General features: G+C 29.0%; 2 protein-coding genes across 8 annotated transcripts in view; one reads left to right on the plus strand and one right to left on the minus strand.

The window, feature by feature from the left end:
• LOC108689219 (iduronate 2-sulfatase) overlaps positions 1 to 2,081 on the plus strand; it is a 6,896-nt gene extending 4,815 nt beyond the window's left edge. Inside the window, exons 7-9 of the mRNA XM_018195888.1 lie at positions 476 to 613; positions 1,076 to 1,608; positions 1,714 to 2,081. Of these exons, the coding sequence (XP_018051377.1) occupies positions 476 to 613; positions 1,076 to 1,608; positions 1,714 to 2,049 (1,007 nt within the window). The 3' untranslated portion in view covers positions 2,050 to 2,081. The remainder of the gene's footprint in view (positions 1 to 475; positions 614 to 1,075; positions 1,609 to 1,713) is intronic.
• Positions 2,082 to 2,849: 768 nt separating this feature from the next.
• The window catches only part of LOC108689247 (transcriptional regulator ATRX-like), a 17,528-nt gene continuing 9,158 nt past the window's right edge, over positions 2,850 to 11,219 (minus strand). For 6 of the 7 annotated variants that reach the window (XM_018195939.1, XM_018195938.1, XM_018195937.1 and 3 more), the window contains 17 exons: positions 10,662 to 10,999; positions 9,962 to 10,080; positions 9,483 to 9,616; positions 9,167 to 9,424; positions 8,883 to 9,096; positions 8,400 to 8,806; positions 7,957 to 8,255; positions 7,587 to 7,881; positions 7,068 to 7,366; positions 6,253 to 6,418; positions 5,822 to 6,169; positions 5,430 to 5,727; positions 5,109 to 5,339; positions 3,847 to 3,975; positions 3,499 to 3,570; positions 3,258 to 3,428; positions 2,942 to 3,043 (listed from right to left, as the gene is read on the minus strand). In XM_018195939.1, coding sequence (XP_018051428.1) covers positions 2,942 to 3,043; positions 3,258 to 3,428; positions 3,499 to 3,570; positions 3,847 to 3,975; positions 5,109 to 5,339; positions 5,430 to 5,727; positions 5,822 to 6,169; positions 6,253 to 6,418; positions 7,068 to 7,366; positions 7,587 to 7,881; positions 7,957 to 8,255; positions 8,400 to 8,806; positions 8,883 to 9,096; positions 9,167 to 9,424; positions 9,483 to 9,616; positions 9,962 to 10,080; positions 10,662 to 10,999 — 3,880 coding nt within the window. Of the gene's footprint in view, positions 3,044 to 3,257; positions 3,429 to 3,498; positions 3,571 to 3,846; positions 3,976 to 5,108; positions 5,340 to 5,429; positions 5,728 to 5,821; positions 6,170 to 6,252; positions 6,419 to 7,067; positions 7,367 to 7,586; positions 7,882 to 7,956; positions 8,256 to 8,399; positions 8,807 to 8,882; positions 9,097 to 9,166; positions 9,425 to 9,482; positions 9,617 to 9,961; positions 10,081 to 10,661; positions 11,000 to 11,219 lie in introns of all 7 variants that reach the window. The other variant, XM_018195936.1, reaches the window with a different exon arrangement.

Consider the following 11,219-nt stretch of genomic DNA (forward strand, 5'->3'; position numbering starts at 1 on the left):
ATTTAATGAAACTTTGTATATTTATAGACAAAAAAATAATTAAATTATTTTAATTTCGTATTAATTTTTTATTAATTTTACATATTGATGACGACCGAGACCTCATTCTTGAACAAATATCGCATAATAGCAATTCCGTATTCAATCGACTAATCACGGTCAAAAAACTATAATTTTCATATGTGTTCAAGAATAGGATCCCGGATTGTAGTTAAAATGTCTATTTTCACGTATTTTTATAATTATAATATAATAATTATTACGCAAGAGATTATATACGCATGTTAAGTTAGAAATACAATGAAAAGCACAAGTAATAGGAACAAGAAATAACAAACTTCAATGTCTCAGAAGCCATTTATACTAGAATGGACGCTTTCTGATAGGTTGAAATTTCTTATTCTCTGTTCCTATTGCTTATATTTTTCATTGTATTTCCAGCTTTATTGTCCCTTGATGGTATTCCTATTTTCAGAAAAGTTTGCTAAGCAAATTATCCAATCGTATTACGCAGCTGTATCTTACATCGATAATATGATCGGCAAACTTATATATCAGCTACATGTCTCGATGATCCGAGAAAATACTATTGTAATATTAACATCTGATCACGGTACGTTTAATCAATATAATAAAATAAAATAAAATATACACAGAGATGGGCTTTATTCGAAATAGGTGCATTTAAAATGGAAAAACAAAATGCAAAATACCAATTTTGTATTTTGTTTTTCTTTTTTTTTATGGCGAGTTAATTATAAGACCTCATAAAAGGAAAATGACGGATATTCTCCCTCTTAAAATATTAAAAATAAGAAAACGAATATAAGATAAACACTCAAAATTAAATAATATGAGAATATAAATATTTATAAAAAATTATTTAAAAAATGCCCATTTTCTATTTTAAATAGATGTCTAAAAACCATTTTATATTTTATATTTTTAAATGAAAAGGCTAGATTACAACTATTTTACATTTCTTATTTTAAGTAGAGACACTCATTTTGCCTATCTCTAAACATATACATAGCAATCGTGTATATAATATAGTAAATTGATATTAACTATATAGGTTGGGCTCTTGGAGAACATGCTGTCTGGTCCAAATATAGCAATTTCGATGTTGCTGTGCATGTACCTTTGATAATATCAATTCCAATAGTCACATTTGATTTTAATTACGATGCTATATCTATAAATCATATGAGATATAATGCACAGATTACAAACAATGATAAAATAGAAAATAAAAACTTGAAATACTTATTACATGTTGAAAAAATTGGCGCTTCAAATATAAGTATAGGATATGTAAGGAAACATAAAAGAACTCTTTTCGGGACATATATCCAAAGACATAATAAATCTATGAGAAGCAATGCGTTACATTCCAAAAAGCACTGTCGAGTCACAGACGCTATTGTGGAACTTGTCGATATATTTCCGACGATCGCGAATTTAGCGGGTGTTCCCATACCGATATGTCAAGTTATTAATAATACGAATGCTCATTTAAAAAATATTTTCATTCAAAACAAAATACCCAATCCTTGTAGCGAGGGTATTACATTATTACCACTTATAAAAAGTACTTTACAATGTCAGGTAAGGCATATTTTTTTATTGCATTATGAATTATACAAACGTTTTATATAAAACAAAAGTTCTCCATCTTTATAATCTATCCTCGTTAATTTGTAAATATTTCAGAGCATACCTTGGAAAAAGGCGGCATTTAGTCAATATCCAAGACCAGAAATTCAACCTATGCTCCATCCTAATAGTGACAAGCCCCGTTTGAAAGACATAAACATTATGGGTTATACCTTGAAAACTAGCGATTATCGTTATACCGCCTGGATACCATTTGTGCATACGACGTGCAAACCAGATTGGGACGTTATTATTGCAGAAGAATTATATGATCACAAAACGGACAGAGCGGAAGAGTTTAATATAGCAGCCTTGCCAGAAATGTTAAAAACGAAAAAATATCTTAGAGTATTGCTAAAAGATGGATGGAGAAATGCTCTTCCAAGATATTAAAATCATAATATAAACATTTTTATATTACAGCAATACAGTATCTATTATCATTATTTCTATTTTAAATATTTAAACATTTCTTTGTCTACATGTGGCGTGTTATAATTAATAAATGAATTGGCAATAATCAATTATAATTTATTTATGAGAAATGTAAATAAATGTATAGAATTTATCACCAACATATGTATCTGTCAAAAATGTTTGGAAAATAAATATTATATACATCCATAATGGATTAAAACCGATTGTATCCTAATAGTAAATTTAATAAATTGTAAAAAATTGTAAAATATAGATTTTTATGTAATGATTCTTAAATAAAGCCTCGGTATATGTAAAGGTTTTGTAATACATGTGTAGTATATGAGTTTTTCTTGAATATCCTTCTTAATACCCTTAAAGTACAGCCTCGTTATATGTAAACGTTTGGCGACATATCCTAAACATACGATCTTATACAAAGTGAAGGCACTTAAACTAAACCATTTGAATAACTCTTTCTGACGAAAAAAATATTTCAAATAAAACTTGATTGAATTAAAGAGGAACATCCAAGAGAATAAGATTTATTAAAATATTTCTTTCAAACTATAACAAAATGGAAGATTTATTCAGGCCTATTTTAAGTGCCTCATTTCCTGTATTATTCTGCATTATATATTAAAATCTTGAAAATATACAATGCACAATTTGTCTATATCTAATTATACAAATATTAATTTTAACATACAGTACTATTATTTTTTAGGAAATTAATAGAAAATATTTAAAATAATATTTTCGTATACAGTGCACATTCCTTTCTTAATTTATAACTAATCAAAATTTATATCAATCTGCAGATAATACTATCTCAACGTAATCAGTACAAAATATTTATATATGAAATTTACTCCTCTTGGATCTTACTGTTATCAATTGGTTGCGCAGCTATTTGCACGCTACTCATTCCGCTTTGACGTGTTATTCCAGTACTTGTAGTAGGAACTACCTATAAATTTATATATATATATAGAGCGTAATTACATTTAAATATTAGAGAGTTTTACAATACCCTTTATCCAGAGTACGGTGAACGCTAAAGTCGTTATTTTCTTCTCAACAATTAATTAAGAAAAGGATATCACGACTTTAGTGTTCACTATATCCATGTTAAAAACTTCCTATCATCATATTCAAATGACAATGTAGCGCAATTACCATACCTCTATTATATCCTGGTCCACAGTTACGCCTACATTGTTATTCGACGAGGTATTCTGTTTTGCAAATAAATTTGGAATTAAATCTCCTTCGTTTAGTTGCGCGGGTTTATTCGCGTTCACATAATTCATCGATTGCCCCGAAAGCAATTGGCCCAACTGCGTAACTTGCGACTACAAAAAAATATTCAATATTTTTAAAAAATGTACAGCTCAATATATATAAACAAACATTTATATTTACATGCATATTGTTCGTTACTGAAACTTGTGGTCTTTGTTGAAAATTCGGCGCTTGTGGTCTTTGTTGAAAATTCTATAAAAATTATGTTATAAAAATTATACGTACTACATTTTATACAGATGTCTCACTTTAATCTATCATCCCTTTTGTCTTTGTTGGATAAATTCAAATAAAAAAAAATATTTTCGGACAAAAAATTGTATGACAGCACAAATCATGAAAAAATCAATTTTTCGAAAAAATCAGTTCTTTGTGATTACATGAAGATTCACTTTATCAACTCACATAAGCATTTATTGATTTATTCGTTGGAATCATTAATATTTTTAGTTTAAAATAAATTATTACCGGCGAAAACGGTACTGATTGTACAGGTTGCTTATTGTATAGCGTAGCTTGTTTTTCCCAATAATTATACATTTCCACTATAGCTCGATTCGTCATCATTTTCTGTTGTTCCGGTGTTGCATTCGGATACTGCAATTATTCAAAATTATAAATAATTTATACACTTGAGGAATTGTTTAACAAATATATAGATATGTGTGTGTGTGTGTGTGTGTGTGTGTGTGTGTATATATATATATATCCTTATGAATATTTATATACAAGATATTTTATTTTTATGTCCCTAGTAATGGAATTCTCTAACATTTCATCGACGATTGGTCACTATCATTAACTAGCGACAACCGATCCTGGAAAAGCAAAGATAATCCTGGAAAAAAGTACGGCTCTTATTCGCTGTAAATGATAGCGACAATCAATAAGACGTTAAGATGATTCTATATCCTATAGACCCTATATAGTTATAATGATAGTATGCATCAATATGTTTAGTATTTTTACAACTTTACACGAGTATTATTGACAATATATTTCACTTTAATGTTATGTGCATTATCTATTGCACTGTAACATACTGTGACATGGATTCTAATAAAGCGATACTGATGCTTGAAAAATCCAGATCACTATTAGTATTCTACAATTCATCAATTTAATCACACACGATCAATATTGTCAGTATTTGTTAATATTGTTATTATTGATTGTGTGTAGGTTACCTTAAAATCCCGTTACAGGCGAATATTTTGGAAAATATGGAAGATACAAAAATCGTTTCAAAAGTTTTATGACTTTAAAACATAAAATAATATCAGTAAAAGGAGACATAAAATAATATCAGTAAAGGGAAAGTAAGAACATCTTTAATGGCATTGACATATGTTGACAAGATCATGACTCTGAACAATATTCAAGAGGTTTTAACCATCGATTGAACACCTTGGTAATAATGCTATTGTCGGCGATACTATAACTTTCAAACTTCATAACTCGAAATGTATTTAATTAAAAAATACTTTAATTAATAATATTTCAACAAATTTTCGTAATGAGCTATAAAAATATGCAATAAAAAATAGATTTCTATTTAAAAAATTGAAGGTGATCTTCATATTCGATCTTTAAATTATCCAAGGTCAAACTAATGATATCCACATGTTTCCTTCGAAGTTATAAAATTTTTCGTTTTTCGTATCTTCTATACTATTATTTGCTTGGAAAAATTAAAATGAAACACCCTGTATAATAATATTAGGACTTACATCTTTACGAATAAGCTGTTGGAGATTTTCGTATTCAAATATATTTTGAGACATCATGTTAGGCTGCATGGAGTTCCTCATCATCATACACTGTTGTAGAAACGCATTATTCTGATTCATCATTAAAGCTGTATTTGTCATTTGTGGATTTATTAGCGGTCTTCCTTTTTTTTCTTCTTCATATTCTAACCAAGCCTGTTTACGTTCCTCTTCATCTAATTCCTCTTCCGCCTGTTAAATATAAATTTATCATATAATGTCACACATATAATGTCACATGCATGAACATTTTTCTTATATAAAGGAAAAATAATTTCTTACCTTGTTTTCCAATAGAGAGTCATGTTCGTGATAATTTTCCACAATATCCTTGAACTTCAAGAATATCTCTGCTAGCAGTCTATCTTTAGGTAAATTTAATGTAGGTTTTTCTTTATCGTATCCCTCAAACGTATACAATTCATTTAAATTGTGATTGCTGTAATGCCGTTCGATTTGTTGTTCGTCAACGACACGGCACGAAAGCGACAGTTTCGTAACTTGACGGTTGTAAATCTTTTCTTCCATTGTTCCCGCAGCAAGAAATCGATATACATAACACGGCTTTTTTTGTCCGAATCTATTGATTATTGTACCGATAAATCAGAGACGATCGATTTGAAATATATAATTACAAAAAAAGATTAGACAATGAAAGACGTCAAAAGAAGTACCTATATATCCGAAATATACTTTGTACGTCGTGAGATGGATTCCAACTGGCATCAAATATAATCACTCTGTTCGCTGCAGTTAGGTTTATTCCTAATCCTCCAGCGCGTGTAGATATGAGGAACAATCTCGCTCTCACATTGGTGGGTCTATTAAATATCTTACACCATAAATTTCGATTTTCAGGCGAAGTCTGACCATCCAATCGGAAGTAATCGAGTCCTAAAGACCAACTTCCAGTATGATTATCAAGAGTGTCACAGGATTCGTCTTTCTGAGTCTGATCATCTATTTTTCTTAAAAACTCCTCGATTAAGGTGAGAGAATATAAAGATTGAGAGAATACGAGCCTATTAAATTATATGTAATACAATAATAAATAATAGCAATGTGAAAATTATGTAACAAAAAATTAAATACAAAATAGACATACACTTTATCACCGATCTGTTCACTTTCTTTTAGAATTGCAAACAGGAGTAATAGTTTAGTTGACTCTCTCATATCTTCAAAATGCTCGTGTTGTACAAACTGCAACCACCATTCTGTGGTCACTTCTGATTCTGAGGTCTCTTTGATCTGTTCCGTTGATTCCTCTTCTAAAAAATTAATTTTATATAGATTTAATATCTTTATTTTATTATTTTATTTGCATTATTTATATTTGATTTAAGTATTAGAGCGTTTGATTTAAATCGTGTCACAATGTGTGCTACAAAAGTGTTAATGTAATAAATACAATATAATACACTTAGTAGAGTTAACCGTAAGTTGTAAAACTGGGCCTTACTAGTCAATATATGCACACACATAAAATTTTATTCTAATAAATAGATTCTAATAAATATATTCACACTACAATAAAATTTAAACTTTTATTAGTAGAAGCATACATTTTCATATCTTCAGCTGCTCCCCCATCACGTCAGAATAAAAAAAAAAAAAAAAACGAATAGTTCAGAATTAATAGCTATTTACGAGCTCAAGAGTTGTAACCTGGGATTTGAGAGAGCTCGTAAATAGTTCATAATTATGAGCTATTCGTTTTTTTATTCTCACGTAAGAGGTCAGCCGGACAGAGATATTCACACTTGATTTAGTAAAAATATACATAACAAAAAATGCATCAATTTAAATGAATACTTTTGCTTGCAACTGTGCATACTAACTATATGACTTGATATAGCAAATGTATGCACTGTTTAGTAAATAATTACATTTTCATTTATAAAATACATAGAAACTTACCGACAGGATTATTTCTTGTATTACGTTTAGGAATGTTTGCATTATCTTTTTCATTGATCGCCTGAACATCACTGTCACTGTTTGAATCGTTGCTGCTGCTGCGGCTGCTGCTACTCTCTGTATCGGTAGTATCATCATCAATGAAATCTTTTAACGAACCTTCTGAATCAGAAAGATCCTTTTTCTCATTTGCTTTTTCTATTTTCTCTGCATTTAGACGTAGAACTAAGGGATGCGTCCAGATTCTTTGTAACGCCTGAAAATCAGCGAAGAGAGTTCTTCTTTGACCAATTAGAAGTCTGTAGAGGAAAAAGTGTTTTCAATCATACAAAGTAATACAGTCAATTTAATTTGATATTTGTGTTTTAAATCATTTTTAATTTTACATAATTAATATAACATAAAAATGATAACTTTATATAAAATAATTCAACCACATAAAGTAATGCAATTAGTAATTGTATTTTCATTTAAACGAGAAGAAAGCACAACAAAAATATAGATCTTTAAGAGACTCACTTGGCAACATTCTCCAAGTAATATTGATATAGTTTAACTTGAACATCTGTCAATCTGACGAAAATAACGTATTCCTGTTTCGGTGGTAGGAATGGCGTAAGCACAGAATAATCGAATCTTTGCACGCTACCCTCTAACATTTTGTGCAATACGTGCGCACGTTTTTTCATTAATTTAACATCATAAGCAGTAGAATCATGGAATTGACCATTTGTTATCGGATTTACAAATCTATTTAAAAATTCTTTCTTTGTACCCAATAGATTGGGTTTCGCAAACTGCACCATACAATGATCTGCAAAATATAATTAAATGCAAAATATTTTTTAAAAATATACAACTACAAAAATAAATTTTATAAGATATTTACACTCTATTAAATTGTTCTGTAAAGGTGTCCCAGTAAGTACTATACGTCTCAATGTTTTCACATTTCTCATGCATTTACTTAATGCAGTATCTTCATTTTTTAATAAATGGCCTTCATCACAAACAACAAGATCAGCACCCGGATCAACTAGGCATTCCAATATAATTTCCTTCATAGCCTTCCGAATATTTTTATTTGGACCCGTAAGATTACGGAACATTTCATAGCCAATAATCATCACACCGCCGGTTTTTTGCCATCTCTGCAGTTGATATTTCCTTTCAAAATTCTTCTTAAATCTGGAAATATTTTTATTTGAATAATATGTCATGAAAATTCTAATTGCAAAGTTGTACTATGTTCTCTAGATAACAGTATAAATAATATGAAATAACAGTATAAATAATATAAAAAAACTTGTAAATGTTGAGTCAAATACTCACTTTGTCAGTTCATACACTTCGAAATCATCCAAATCCTTCAACCATGCATTGTACTCATTTCGCCAATTGAGTACTGTGCTTAATGGACAAACTACCAATATTGTCTTAACGTTTGTTGCTTCGTGAGTGAGAAGGGTATGCGTCAGAGTAATCACCTGTAGCGTTTTGCCCAAACCCATGCAGTGCGCGATTATACATCCAGATCCGGATGTAGTTTTCGCCCTTTCTAGAGACTCAAAACAAGCGTCCCACATAAATTTGATGCCTTGTGCTTGATGCGGCTTCAGCTGTTTTATCAATTCCTTATGCACAGTAACAAGCTCCTGCTTCGTTTCTGTATCGAAGTCTAAAACGAGTTTGTCTACTTTCTCTTCACCGGCAAGTCTCATCTCAAACATTTCGTTATACTATATAATAAAAAATATTTATGTATAATAAACATGTTAGTGAGAAATGGAATTGATAATATGATAGCGAATATACCAGAGCTTGACGTTCAGCGATACGTTTAAGCCTCTCCTCTTCTTCTTTAGCAGCTTGTTTCGTATCTTCTGCTACTTGCTTGTCTTTTAAAACTTTTCGTATATTTTTTCGACCACTTTTACCGGGTGAAGATTCTTGCGAGTTTATCATTTCTACGTCAGTACTATCGCTGTCGGATGCCATTTTTTTAATACGCTTTCGTTTTGGTTTTGGTCTACAAATTATGTAAACTTAAGCATACAGGACAGAAATAAAATAGATGAGTATAATATATATCAACTTACTTCTTCTCTGAAAGCGAAGAATCTGTACCTGACGAATCACCACGTTTACGTCTCTTATTTCGATTCGATTTCTCTTTTTCTTTTCTCGTGTCATCTGAATCATTTGAATTTAGTGTCATAAAAGGGCTTGAAGTATTAGAAGAGTTATCAGAATCTACATCTGTTATTTTAATGTCTGAATCTGAATCAATGATTCTTCGCCTAGTCTTCTTTTTCTTCCTTTTAGACTTAAAAGATTTTTCTTCATCAGAATCACTGCTGCAAAGAAAAATAAGATCGTACATAATTTCTAAAATAAGATAAACAAATAACTTACTTATTATTTTTGGATTTATTTGCAAGTTTTTCTTGTTTTTTCTCCCATTTTTCTTTTTCAGCATCAGAATCAGAATCAGATAATTTCATTCTTAATATCTTGTCTCTCCTCCAATCGCTTTTATCTTTCTTGTTCTAAAATATTTGGGCCAAAGATAGAAGAATTAGATTTCTTGCAAAACTTGTATAACAGATTTTTAATATAATAAATAATAATAAATAATTTAGAATTTTTTTTCTATTCTAATTAATAATTTGGATTCTGACTAGTGACTTTGTATTCAAAATGTTGAAGCTCTAATAGTTTCTGAATTATAAGCATTTGAAGAAAGTGAATCACCTAATCATTCGCGTTTAGATGTGATAAGCAAATGCCAATGCAAAATACCAACCACATCTAAATAGTATTTATCAAATACCCTGTTTATATATTATTTAATCTATTGATTTCTTTCATTAAATAATAATTAAATGTCTTACATCATTTTTTGAAGTTTTCTCTTCAGATTTCTTCTGATATTGCTTTTTCTTGTTCTCTTTTTTTTCATTTGTATCATCATTCTTTATGCTAGAATCACTGTCCAGTAACATTTCTTTCTCTAAATTTAAATAACATAATATATTCATGATAAAATATATAATTATAAATAATATAACCATTTTTCATGTTAAAAGATTCAAATAAAATTCAATATAAAAATTTTTTAAATATCATTCATTATTTAGAGAGAGAAATTCAAGTTAAATCAATGAAAAATAAAAACTAAAAAAATAATCTTTAATATCTTGATTATAGATATTAAAGAGTAAATCTTTATTTTTAAAAAATGCTGTATTTATCCATCATAAAATCAACAAGTTTATTAATTGCAGAAACTTAAATGTAAAATATCTTACTGAATTAGATATTAAGTTTGCAGATAAGTAACAAAAAAATTTATCTTTCGTTTACTCGAATAAATTTTACATTAGAAGTTTTGTTTATAAGCCATTTTTATATAAACTTCAATCAAATTTTAAAGTTCAGAAGTAAAAAAAGATGTTCAATTTTTTTCAAATGAATCTCAAAAATATCATCAAAATAATCGAGAAGAAATTGTGTCATATATTTTAAATATTTTATATTTGAAAGAAGTCGTATGCACAATAATTGTATTTTTATTGATACCAAATTGCTTACCGTCTGAATCAGAGGAATTTAACAGATTCTCTTTTGCGAGTCTATCTGCCTCTGATATTAGAGCGTCATTAGAGACAGTTATATTATCGTCTACATTTTGTTTTTGATAAAGTAATTGATCTTCAGTATCAAGATCTGTTTCTATAGTTGCCACGGAATCGCCGTTCTCTATTTTTTTCAAATGATCCATCAAAGATTCTTCTCTGATCTTTGTATTTTCCCTTTTATTTGACCTTTTCGAATTTTTTGAGGACGAATCGTTGTCTATCAACGAATCACAATCTTTCTTTGTATTTTTCTTGCAATAATTCCTTTCGAGTTTATCCAGATTAACGAGACTGTAAAGGATAATGGAAATAAGGTACTTTGGATAATAACTAATTAATACATAAATTGAATTTGTTCGCATGAAAAATTTATTGTATAATAATGAGTAAACTTTTTTTTTAGGCGTTATAAAAGCAAATTTATAAGAAACAATGTTACGTTCAAAATCTTTAAGGTCAGTAGAAATTGCAGTTTCCATTTAAATAAAATTACTATATATATATATATATA

This window comes from Atta colombica, unplaced genomic scaffold, assembly GCF_001594045.1.
Source record: "Atta colombica isolate Treedump-2 unplaced genomic scaffold, Acol1.0 scaffold261, whole genome shotgun sequence".
NCBI lineage: Eukaryota > Metazoa > Arthropoda > Insecta > Hymenoptera > Formicidae > Atta > Atta colombica.